The 13,339-nt window shown below is 43.8% G+C and overlaps 1 protein-coding gene across 2 annotated transcripts in view; it reads left to right on the top strand.

Annotated features, from left to right (window-relative positions):
* LOC137430991 (V-set and immunoglobulin domain-containing protein 1) overlaps positions 1-4,806 on the top strand; it is a 64,030-nt gene extending 59,224 nt beyond the window's left edge. For both annotated transcript variants that reach the window (XM_068121825.2, XM_068121826.2), the window contains exon 8: positions 1,507-4,806. In XM_068121825.2, coding sequence (XP_067977926.2) covers positions 1,507-1,587 — 81 coding nt within the window. In that variant the 3' untranslated portion in view covers positions 1,588-4,806. The remainder of the gene's footprint in view (positions 1-1,506) is intronic.
* The last annotated feature ends 8,533 nt before the right edge of the window (positions 4,807-13,339 follow it).

Genomic DNA, 13,339 nt, shown 5'->3' with positions numbered 1-13,339 from the left:
GCTTCCCTCTTTCGGCTTTCCTCCTTCACTCTGGTCTCTCATATCGAGCTTTCTCTCCGACCGCTCTATCTCTGTAATTGTTGATGGTTCAACATCTCCCTCCTTTCCTATCAACAGCGGTGTCCCTCAGGGTTCTGTTCTGTCTCCAACACTCTTCCTTCTTTTTATCGATGAGCTTCTTTTTTCTACAAATAACCAAATGCACTCACATGCTGATGACTCAACGTTGCATTCCTCCATGTTTTTCCCATCTGCATCATCTTCCCTCACTCGATCTACATCTTGTTTTATCACAACCACCTCTTTAAATTTGGATTTGCACAAGATTTCCCAGTGGGGCAAATGTAATCAGGTTAAATTCAATGCTTCTAAAACTAAATTTCTTCCCATCTCTCTCTAAAACTCCACTTAACTCTCCAATCTCCTTTGAAAGCTCCATAATTACACCATGTGATACAATAAACCTACTAGGTATTACCCTAACATCGAATTTATCCTGGAATCCACACATTACACAAATAGCGAAGTCGATCTCGAAGAAACTAGGAGTCCTGTTCAGATGTCGAAGATTCTTCTCCTCTCAACAGTTGCTTCAACTATATAAAGGATTGATTCATCCTTGTATAGAGTACTGTTCCACATATTTACTGAACAGAATTGAATTAAAAGTAATTCGACTTTTCTACTCTCCCAATCTGATCTGAAAAGTCGACCCGCTCAAATTACGTCGCAAAGTTGGCTCTTTTTCTCTTTTCTACAGATATTACTTCAGTTTCTGCTCCCAATAATTTGCTGCCTGTGTACTTCCGCCATTAGCGAGACCACGGAATACTCGACAAGCCACTACATCTCATGATTATTGTGCGGCCATTGGCAACTCAAGGGTGGGCTGTTATGATGTTTGTTTCTTCCCTTCCATGCCAAACTCTGGAACTCTTTACCTTCCCATGTATTTCCAAACACTTATGTTCTTCCCCTTTTCAAAAAGCTGATTTTCTGCTTTCTCAAAACCTCTTAGACTATTCTCTCCTTTACTTTTCTATCAATGCAGCTCTTTTATTTAGGCCTGGCCTCGATGAGGACGACATAGTCTGTGCCTGGAGCCTTCAACATCAAAAAAAAAAAGATGGGGAAATAGAGGGAAGCACACAAGTACAACATTTGAGAGCAGGGACATCGGGAGATCTGTGGGTGGGGGAGGGCTTGGGGCGAGGGGGCATGGCAAGGAAACTTGAGGTAAAAAAAACACATAGACACTGCTAGGACTTCCAGGAAAGAAGTCGGAATTTCAAAAAAGTGGATCTGGGGTGAATTAGCTGGGGTAGAAAATATCTTGGTTTTGGATGGGGGAAGACAAGAGATGGTGGTGAACAGCTGTTTTATTGTGTTATTGTCATACCGTCCTGCCTCAAGCGTACCTGATAAGGTCTGTGTTATGCTCCAGCACAGGTGAGACAGACAGCATTGCTTTATTCAGAATTCTAACTTTCTCCTTTAATCCTCCAGGACGGACTAACATATGCAGAACTAGACTTCAGTGGAATGGTCCTACAAGATCATGCCACCACCTGGCAACTCAAGAAATGATCAGGCCTGCACCTCTGTCAAACCGAGAGCAAGGAAAACAGCAACCTGCACAGGATTCTGTACATGTGAAGCGCTGAACTGCGTCTTTGACCGGGACATCGACTTATCTATTACTAAAAGGATAAGCAAGCATGTCTGTTATCGCTCACCTCCGGCTAAGCTCTCACAAAATCCAGTGCAGTAACGTTTGTTCACAATTTTTATGTTTGATGTGAGAATCTCTGACTTTAAATATACAGGTGTGCGTGTGTGTGTGTGTGTGTGTGTGTGTGTGTGTGTGTGTGTGTGTGTGTGCGTGTGTGTTCATCACGCTTTATTCTAATTGGTCCCTGCTGTCGTAGAATAATAAAAACGGTACCGTTGGTATTGTGCTTGTTTTAAGGCCATCTTTCCAGAGGCGCGTGCGATTTGGTCTCTTCCGAAGACAGGAGCCTCTTCCGGAAGATTGCTTTGCGCCGAACAGGCAGAAGAGAAGCAAAATGGCGGCCAAACATGTATTACTCGCGCTCATGATGGAAGAATTAGACAAAGATGACACTACATCACAAGTTGATGCAAATATCCAGATTGTGTTTTCACTTGCAAGTTTTGCTGCGTAAGTATAACCAGCAGCGTTTCTCCGTGACTAAAATTATGGGTGAAAACGAGGTATATATCACTCCCATATCACTCACTAATTACCAAGAAAACAACAAATAAGTAAAATAGAACTCGTGATTAAGTGAGTTAAGCCTGTTCAGCAAACTTGCCATGCAGCTGTAATATCAACGTGTCGTATATGACAAAGTTCTTTTAAAGTAATCGGCGAGGCCATTTTGTTTTCGAAGAGCCCGCGCCTCTTCTGCCGGATAACGGGAAGAGGCAGAAGAGCTTCCGAGAAGAGAAGAGTCCAAATCGAACGACCGGAAGAGAGCTCTTCTTCTTCCGGAAGTGCAAATCGCATGCGCCTCAGGAGGGAAGAGGAAGAAGCAGGACTTAGAGCTTTAACGTAGCGGTTCGAACAGTACGACAGCAGGACTTTTTTTTACAGTAAAGTGTGATGGACACGGATGGAGGACACAATATTATACATCATAATATTTCTCAAAGCAAAATAAAAAAATATATAATAGGACACAGAAGGAGCACACAAATAACAACAACAACCACAATGACAGCAGCAGCAACAGCTATGTTTTACAAAAGATCTTTTTTGTGTGTTTTGCTTCATTTTACATCCTCATTGAGACTCACTGACAGACACACAGTAGGTTTTTGAAATGTAACATGTTGCCTTTTGATTGAACCCGTCAGGAAAGCGACGCGGAGGGATGCCACACTTAGTTACCGAGGGTGGACGGACGTTATGTTTTCACCCCCGTCTATTTGTTTGCTTGTCTGTCTGTCTGTGATCAGGATATCTCAAAAAGTTATGGATGAACGAAACTTAGTGGACATTTCGGGTTTGTGACGAGGAAGAATTAGTTTTATTTTAGTGAAGATCCAGAACCGAATACCAGAATTCGTTTTAATTTTTGAAGTAATTCTCCACCTTCGAGAGATGCGTCCAAAAACGAGATATAGCATGATATCTCAAACAATTGTACATGGGTTACGACAAAACTTAGTGGATGTGTTTGGTCGGTGACAATAACAAGCCAATTTGATTCTGGTGAACATCCGGATCCGGCCTATCATTTGGATACAACACGTAAATTGTTCACCCTGGCGGAGGTATGCGCTCTACCGAGTGCTGTTCTAGTATATTGTACATGAGACACATCAACTTGATATTTATAGTGTACTTCCTTGATCAATGCATACATTTCGCCTTTGTATATTTGCCTCGTCCTTGTATACGTATGCCCTATGGAGATCTCTACCATGGAAGTCATTAATCCACTCATTATGATGATGCTCTGCAAGGGTTGTGGGGGCTAACCCCTGCTCGAGCAGGGAAAATGGCCTTAAAATGCCTGTTGTGTTGTTGTGTCTGCAAGGGTTGTGGACTATTTTATTTTGGCTGCTGCTTCTTTTTCCTGATTTTTTTTCTCTGTATTTTTTTTTCTTTAACTCTTGTGTACAAGATTGAGGCTCATGGAATAACAAGGTGACAGAGGCAACAGCTGCACACAAGGTGACAAGGTTACACAAGGTCACAAGTGTTCAGTGACGTTCAGTGTTCAGTGTTCAGTTCAGTGTTCAGTTCAGTTCAGTTCAGTTCAGTGTTCAGTGTTCAGTTCAGTGTTCAGTTCAGAGTTCAGTTCAGTTCAGTGTTCAGTTCAGTTCAGTATTCAGTTCAGTGTTCAATTCAGTGTTCAGTTCAGTGTTCAGTTCAGAGTTCAGTTCAGAGTGTGTTCAGTTCAGTGTTCAGTGTTCAGTTCAGTGATCAGTGTTCAGTGTTCAGTTCAGTGTTCAGTTCAGTGTTCAGCTCAGTGTTCAGCTCAGTGTTCAGTTCAGTGTTTAGTTCAGTGTTCAGTTCAGAGTGTGTTCAGTTCAGAGTGTGTTCAGTTCAGTGTTCAGTTCAGAGCATGTTCAGTTCAGAGTGTGTTCAGTTCAGTGTTCAGTTCAGTGTTCAGTTCAGAGTGTGTTCAGTGTTCAGTTCAGTTCAGAGTTCAGTTCAGAGTGTGTTCAGTTCAGTGTTCAGTTCAGTGTTCAGTGTTCAGTTCAGTGTTCAGTTCAGTTCAGTGTTCAGTGTTCAGTTCAGTGATCAGTGTTCAGTTCAGTGTTCAGCTCAGTGTTCAGTTCAGTGTTCAGTTCAGTGTTTAGTTCACTGTTCAGTTCAGAGTGTATTCAGTTCAGTGTTCAGTTCAGAGTGTGTTCAGTTCAGCGTTCAGTTCAGTGTTCAGTTCAGTTCAGAGTTCAGTTCAGAGTGTGTTCAGTTCAGTGTTCAGTTCAGTGTTCAGTTCAGTGTTCAGTGTCACACGTGTTCAGTGTTCAGTGTTCAGTGGTGACACAAGGTCACAAGTGCTCAGCTGCACACAATGTGACAGAGGCAACAGCTGCACACAATGTGACAGAGGCAACAGCTGCACACAGAGGGAGAGAGAGAGAGAGAGAGAAATACAGAAACCTGCAAGTTTGAGGGTTGGACTCGGTTAATTAGGATTAATGGGGGAAGATTGCGGGTAGGGATATCTTATTATAATAGAGCAAACGTATCTGGTTTTGTTTGTTTGTTTATATGCGACCAAAACGTTTTCTTCTTCTTCTTCAAATAAAATTAACATCCAAAACACAGTCCATGAACTCTTAATTACGTTTAGACTGCTGAGACCCCGAAGACCTTTGACGTCCCTTTAAATCCTCCAAGACCCTTAAGACCACCAAGACCCCTGAAGACCCAAAATACTCTGAAGACCCAAAATACCCTTAAAGGCACAGAGGATCCAAAACACTCTGAAGACCCAAAATGGCCCTGAAGACCCAAAACACCATGAAGACACAAAAGACACCAAAATGGTCAAAGATGCCTATCCCTCTGGAATGAGTGTGGTGAGGCGTGCGGAGCGCACCGAGTCATGCTAGTAATATACAAGGAACTTTGACACAAGAAGAGGCCGTTTGACCCATCACCCATCATTTAAAAATCGCCCACCATACCTTAGCTATCTAACATTCTTGCCAATATCCCTCTACCCCTCAATATCCAATGCTTCCGGATAACCATCTAGTTCCAGTTTAAACTTATCTACTGTTTCTGCAACCACTTCCTCTCCAGGGAGACCATTGCATGCATTAACTACTCTGAGTGATATAGTGGTGGATGATGTGAGCTAGTGGTGCATCGTTAGCTTTAGGCCCTGGAGAGAAGAGTAGGATTCAACATTATTAAGGGAGGTGGTTTAACAAATGGGAGAAAAGAACAGAGTGGAGGTGGGCGGTGAGCCTGGACTTCGAGAGTTCAACCAAGAGTTGGTTACCTCAAGTTGCTGGGGAGGGTTGGATCCTCTTGTCAGACTGGTATCCAATCGAGTCTTGAGCAGCAGTGTGTGACACAACTGATATCTGCCCGTCAGTGTAATGTGGGTATTGTACAACCCAATGTGGAGTCGTGTACAAAAAGGAAGAGAGGGTTTTGTAAAGCATTTGAGAGGTTATTTACATAGACAAGGAACAAGACTGGACTCAAAACACTGCCTTGGGGAAATCCAGCGTCCACTGGGAGAGGAGAGGATTCCATTAATAGCAACCTGTTGACTTCTCTGATGGAGCAAGTCAGAAAGCCATGGATGAAGGCGGTCTTCTCTCCCACAGGTTCTCAAAGCGGGATCTCGGACTGTCTTATGTCAGAGATTTGTTCAGGTAGATGATCTTAACCTACTATTTGGGAAGTAGGGCCTCCAGCCATTGCTAATAGAGGAGCAGCAGCATGTGGAGAGTTGGGTCACTGGAAAATAATCCAAATTGATGGTCAGAGATCAGGTTATTTGTCAAGAGGAAGAACAATGTCAGCAGCTATGATGGAATCCATGGCTTTGCTTATTATTGTAAATAAGCTAATAGGCCCATAGTTGAGAGGATCAGGATTTGCACCTTTATTTGGGGACGGCAATGACGTGTTCTGATCTCCAGGCACAGGGGAGGCAGTCAAAGGAGGATAGACTGAAGATTGCAGAAAACGTAGAAGCAAAATCAACCAGAGCAGGATTTGAGAACAGCTGGGCCCTGATGCCATCAGTGCCAGTCACCGAAGGTGGGTCAAAGCTGGCACCAGTTTCTCCACCGACTCGAGTGAGGAGAAATTCCAGACGACAGCGGGCACGAGGGGATAAGATGGAGGAAAGAGCGGGATGGGTTTGTAATGCGAGATTTGGAAGGAAACACCAAGATGAGATATTCCGCCTTATCTCGAGCAGAGTCTGTGGAGCTGGGGGTGGAGGGGGACCACATGCCAGAAACGAACTGGACCAGGCGTGGCCACGACTTTGACAAAGGCGACCACTTGGAGAGTCCGGTCTTGATATTTTAAAGATTCTCTCTTTTCCGGCTTGTCTAAGGAAGGACACACTTGTTGCGAGCTTCACGGAGTGACCTAAAGTCGCCCCAAGTCTGGTGTGCCGTCCATGTTGATAAAACGAGCCCTTTGACCGTAACAACCTTCACCTAAACTCATCTCCGCTTGTTTTCTCACCTTTTCTTTCAAATTTCCGATTTATTTATTCTTTTTCCACTTTCCCAGCCAAAGATTCTGTAATCTTAGTTTATTTGCACTCACAGTGTCCTTCAGCTTTAAGTGTGGTTATTTCTTCATTTAAATGGTTGGTTTAACCACCTGACTCGTTTAACCACCTTTTGAATGGTCGACAATTTTTGCAAATCCGAATGCGAACCTCACGACCTTTCGGGGTTGGTGGTGGTCCATGGTGATACCATGAACATCGGTTTCATCGGTCTCCGATTTGAGCTTTTGCAAACCTTACGCAACCATTGGACATTCTATTTTTAGCCGCGTCGCAGACGCTGGTCATAGAGTGCGCTCTGCTGTTGTTGTTGTTCTTCTTCTTCTTGTTAGCCGCGTCGCAGACGCTGGTCATAGAGTGCGCTCTGCTGTTGTTGTTCTTCTTCTTCTTCTTTTTCTTCTTGTTCTTGCAGAGAAGACAAAACCTCAAAGCTCCACCCATTCTGGGAACCATAGCTACACCCATTCTGGGAGAGGCCTCATATAAACAAATATCCACCATTTTATTAACTCGCATAGCTTTGAGGCCTGTTTTGTAGGCCTGTGGTGTCTTCCTCTCTCACACAGTTTTATTTCAAATCAAATTCGATATATCATTTCATTTTTCACAGTCGCTAACATAGTTTTAGACTCGGTTGAAAAAAAACGGGAAGAAAATCCGATGAAAGTTGCCCTTTATAGAACGAAATGAATTCTCAAAGGCCTGTTACTTCAAGTCCATTGAGATATATATTTTTTTAAATCGCGGCATGGTCAGTCATACACCGCCCGAAATAACAGACGGGAAAATGCCGAGATATATATATATTTTGTTTAAATCGCGGCATGGTCAGTCATACACCACCCGAAATAACAGACGGGAAAATGCCGAGATATATTAAAAATTCGTCCATTTGATGACAATCGTCACGATGAAATATTTAATTTATACGTCGTCACAATAATGTGGAGAGAGGAGCATAGCTTCGTTCACGTGTCGCCACACACGGGAAATTGCCGAGATATATATTTTTTAAATCGCGGCATGGTCAGTCATACACCGCCCGAAATAACAGACGGGAAAATGCCGAGATATATTAAAAATTCGTCGCCACACACGGGAAATTGCCGAGATATATTTTCACTTTGCACAAAAATAACATCAAGTAATCGAATCAATAGGAATGTCCTGTGCCTATAACATGGACGTTATAGGCACAGCTGCATCTAGGCATTGTGTAACATCGACACGGCTTTTGTTTTAATTAAAACTTTTTGTACTTGTTAAGTTAGTATTGGGAAAGTATTTATTTATTTGCAAAAGAACAATCCATGGGTTTTTCAAATATAAGTCGATTCAAAAAGGGGACCAAAAAACAACAACAACCACGGTTCCCGAAAAAGGCCAACCCCCACTTTGCAGGGAAAAATGGCCTCTAAAGGTGGTTATTATATTTTTAACGGCATCGAAAGAGGAAACCCCATGAGCCATCCTCTTAATAACGTGAACTTGTCTGATTAAAGGAACAAATTACATTCTGTCTTTAAGGCCTTTCTTTGCAAATTTGAGGTTTGTGGAAGAGCTTGAACATAGAATAGATCAGGATGTAACAGAGAAAAAGGAACATTACATTAGAGGTGGGTTTAAGACAAAAAGGAGGGAGCTGTCTTAGAGAAATAAGGGATGTGAGGAAGAATGAGGGTTAGGGGAGGACACAGCAGGTGGACAAGATGGATACAGCCACAAATTGGGATGCATTTCCAGAGACCTGGTCTCTTGAACCTCTCGGCCTTACTTTCAGCCATAACCTCTATTGGGCCACCCCCTGCACTATTCACTTTGAGTGATTTTTAGTTTTTGTATACAGGATCGAGGCTCGTGTAAGAGCTAGCACATTAAGAGCAAAAAACAAACTGACACATAAAACATATAATAAAGGGACTGGGAGACAAGATGGGGCGAGAGAGAGAGGGAAACACACAAGTAAAACATTTGAGAGCAGGGACATCGGGAGATCTGTGGAAGAGAGCGGGCTGAGGAGGAGGGAGGGGTACACGGTATAAAGCAAATTAACACTTCTAGGAATTTCAGGAAAGAAGTCGGAGATTGAAAGAGGTGGATTTGGGATGTATTAATGGGGGTAGAAAAGATCAAGGTTTTGGATGATGGTGAACAGCTGTTTTAAAGACCCGGAGGGAGGAGTGGGATTGGAGGGAGTGGGGGAGTTTGTTCCAGAGGCGGGAGAAAAGGGGAATGAAAGAGTGAAGGTGAATAGAGAGTCTAGATTTTGGCAATTTAACCATAAGAGGGTTGCTGGCAGATCTTGTGCGACATGTAGGAATATTTGGGGGACACAGACAGAGCTGGGGGGGGGGGGGGGGGCAAGGCCGGAGAGGAGTCGGTAAAAGACAGAAAGGCCACCAACCTGCTTGCGGTGATGAGTGAAAGGCCCTCGGAGTTCGCTTCATCGCGGGAGATTCCAATGATTCTGAAAAATTTTGCACAACTTTCAACAAAATAACTCAAAATGACAAATTCAAGACCCTTGGTCTCCACAATGTGTACAATTATTACTATATACTATACTTGGGATTATGAAATTGATGCAATTTTCCTTCTTTTTTTTTAAAATGGAGAGACATTGAATTTGTGTATCAATCATTCATTTCGATCACACCATCCAATTTGCAATTAAAGTGAAACAAAAGGCAAATTCCCATGACAACAAGATTACAGGATCGAATGTCGATAACTGTTTACTTTGAGTACTTTTTATGGAAAACAAAAAGTTTCACTATTAAGCAGAAAAGGCAACTTGGTGAGTTTGAAGTGACCACGTAACCACAGTTATGCATTTCAGGAAACTGTGGACAGCACCTGGCTGCCATGACGCAAACTGTGGACAGCACCTGGCTGCCATGGCGTAAACTGTGGACAGCACCTGGCTGCCATGACGTAAACTGTGGACAGCACCTGGCTGCCATGGCGTAAACTGTGGACAGCACCTGGCTGCCATGACGTAAACTGTGGACAGCACCTGGCTGCCATGACGTAAACTGTGGACAGCACCTGGCTGCCATGGCGTAAACTGTGGACAGCACCTGGCTGCCATGACGTAAACTGTGGACAGCACCTGGCTGCCATGGCGTAAACTGTGGACAGCACCTGGCTGCCATGGCGTAAACTGTGGACAGCACCTGGCTGCCATGACGTAAACTGTGGACAGCACCTGGCTGCCATGGCGTAAACTGTGGACAGCACCTGGCTGCCATGACGTAAACTGTGGACAGCACCTGGCTGCCATGACGTAAACTGTGGACAGCACCTGGCTGCCATGGCGTAAATTGTGGACAGCACCTGGCTGCCGTGACGTAAACTGTGGACAGCACCTGGCTGCCATGGCGTAAATTGTGGACAGCACCTGGCTGCCGTGACGTAAACTGTGGACAGCACCTGGCTACCATGACGTAAACTGTGGACAGCACCTGGCTGCCATGACGTACATTGTAGATAGTATATGGCTGCCATGACAAGTTCCTGAGTGATTTATTTGAGTTCCATTTGCTGTTTTATGCTGCGTTATTTTCCCGATGAGACAATATGTACCATACTCGTCACGGGGCGTCGGTGCTGCCGAAGCAGTTTCTTGGTACAGGTTGTGCTGGGTGGTTTGCAATCCCAGCACTATTTGGGGCAGGAATTTGGAATTTTGTTCATGGTGCTCATGTTCATGGTGTTCATGGCGATTGCTCACCTACTCTTCATGAAGGACACTGTGGGATCTTTAACGTCCACCACCTAATATAGTAGCAGACTAATAGTTGCTCCATTTCTCGCTCTCAATGTACATCATGCTCTGTAATGAGACTTGTGTTTGTAAATAAATAATAGTCTAGTAGGAAGACTAGGTCCCCCTGCACCCCCCGGAGATATACTTCTAATCAGTGTTTCTAGATTGGAAAAAATGTGTAGAAAATGACTAGCTATGGCCCCAAGCTGAAAAAATGTCCCACATACCATTTTTATGCAAATTACTGCTGCAAATTTTATGCAAAATTATGCAAATTTTATGCAAATTTTTGATGAGGAGTAGAGTTGAGGGGTCTTTGAGGGCTTCATCGAGGTGCTCTCGGTTGCAAGACTGGGTCATTCTGAGAAGCACAGCAGGGTCAGAGATCATGATGTTCTCCTCCTCAGTGAATCTCTCCATCAACAGCCTCTCCATTGCCTCACACACTGTTTTGAGGCAAAAGAGGGACTTTGCGTAGGCCTTTCCACTGAGAACACCTTTGAGAGATCCACTTGTTACTAGTTGTGCCTCAAAGAGAATCTCTGCATATCCAGAACCACGCATCTTGTGTCCAGTGAGCATCCCGATGTAGTTCATGGATGTGTGGAAGGGTCCAATCGTTACTACATGACTAGCAAATTCATTTGGCCAGCGCCAGATGATGGGAAGGGCTTTCATGCAGACACCCAGATCAAATGTATTCAGGACCCATCTCTGACCCACCTCAGCAGTTGCTGCCTCGGAACGCTTCAGTAGCTCACGAACAACTGCGTTGTCTGTGATCGGTTGGTGGATAGGCGTGCAGTAGTCGACTGTTGATTTGCTGGGTGGGGGAGAACCAGTTGCAGAGGTGAAACCCCCTAGCCCAGGCACAGGCTGCAGGCCATTGCCATGCCATGCAGGCACCAGGCACAGACCGATCACAGACAACGCAGTTGTTCGTGAGCTACTGAAGCGTTCCGAGGCAGCAACTGCTGAGGTGGGTCAGAGATGGGTCCTGAATACATTTGATCTGGGTGTCTGCATGAAAGCCCTTCCCATCATCTGGCGCTGGCCAAATGAATTTGCTAGTCATGTAGTAACGATTGGACCCTTCCACACATCCATGAACTACATCGGGATGCTCACTGGACACAAGATGCGTGGTTCTGGATATGCAGAGATTCTCTTTGAGGCACAACTAGTAACAAGTGGATCTCTCAAAGGTGTTCTCAGTGGAAAGGCCTACGCAAAGTCCCTCTTTTGCCTCAAAACAGTGTGTGAGGCAATGGAGAGGCTGTTGATGGAGAGATTCACTGAGGAGGAGAACATCATGATCTCTGACCCTGCTGTGCTTCTCAGAATGACCCAGTCTTGCAACCGAGAGCACCTCGATGAAGCCCTCAAAGACCCCTCAACTCTACTCCTCATCAAAAATTTGCATAAAATTTGCATAATTTTGCATAAAATTTGCAGCAGTAATTTGCATAAAAATGGTATGTGGGACATTTTCTCAGCTTGGGGCCATAGCTAGTCATTTTCTACACATTTTTTCCAATCTAGAAACACTGATTAGAAGTATATCTCCGGGGGGTGCAGGGGGACCTAGTCTTCCTACTAGACTATAACTCTTTATGCACATTTGTCTGGCAAACTTTCTGCAATGAAGTATTCTTCGGACGATGTGGTGTCGTTCTAGTATTGTTCATCTAATGATGTACGAGGTTCAGTAGAATGCTCTTATAATGACCTGAAACACTTTAATTGTATCCTAACTAGTTGTTACAAGTTTAAGCCTCACATTGCCAATGTGCTTGCAGCACCTGCACCCCCATTGAATACATTAAATGTACGTGTGTATCTACTATATAAGAGAGATGTCTGTCTCTGTGTGTGTGTCTGTCTGTCTGTCTGTCTGTGTCGCCATTTTTCTCAGAGATGGCTGAACGGATCTTCGTCAAACTTTCAGAGGTTCATTAGTGAGTGCCTGGGAGTGTTTTAGACCAAAAAAAATTGAAAAAAAAAAGATCGTTTTTTTTTTCTTCAAAAATCGCTCGATAGTGCCTAAGCTTTTTAAAATGAATGACAGTTATATACAAGTACAAATTCGCATAAATAAATACAAAACAATTACCAGACATTTGAATAAAAATATATCAAACAATTCCGGAAGTGTACGAAGTTGGTAGTACGGCTTCTTCTTCCTCATCGGCATCACACTTAACTCAGAAACCTGATGAACGCCACATTCACCCCATTCACCCACCAGCATATATGTGATCCACCACGCGGTAACCCGGGTTGCCCCATGATTTTTAACATTTTACATAATTAATTAATATAATTATTTTAATAAAAATTTAATAAAAATCACAAAAGATTTTCCTATCACACGAACCCGGGTTACACTCCCCCTAAAATAGATTAATTAATTATGTAAAATGTAAAAAAATCACGGGGAAACCCGGGTTACCGCGTTGTGGATCATATGAACCCCCTTCCTCTCCTGCCTCCCCCCTTCCCCCCTCTCCACTCCCCCCTCCCCTTCACTCCCCCCTCCCCTTCACTCCCCCCTCCCCTTCACTCCCTCCCCCTCCTGCCCGGATACTTCTGCTAGTATCATATAAAACACAATGTCGGTTTGTGTGTTTGTCTGTCCCCCTTCGTAAGATTAGGTTTTACAGTCCAATCTTTTAACACGAATGTGTGTTCACTACGGTCTACATTTTAGGTACTCAAAAAACATTGAGGAAAAAAAATCAAAACATTGAGAAAAACTGAGGATACTCGAAAAACAAAAAAAGGAAAACAAACTCGAAAAGCATTTCCCATAAAAGAGTAA

This window comes from Myxine glutinosa, chromosome 7 (genome assembly GCF_964187855.1).
Source record: "Myxine glutinosa chromosome 7, kmMyxGlut1.1, whole genome shotgun sequence".
Classification (NCBI taxonomy): domain Eukaryota; kingdom Metazoa; phylum Chordata; class Myxini; order Myxiniformes; family Myxinidae; genus Myxine; species Myxine glutinosa.
The sequence above is the reverse complement of the archived record's forward strand: the minus strand, read 5'-3'. Positions and strand labels throughout refer to the sequence as shown.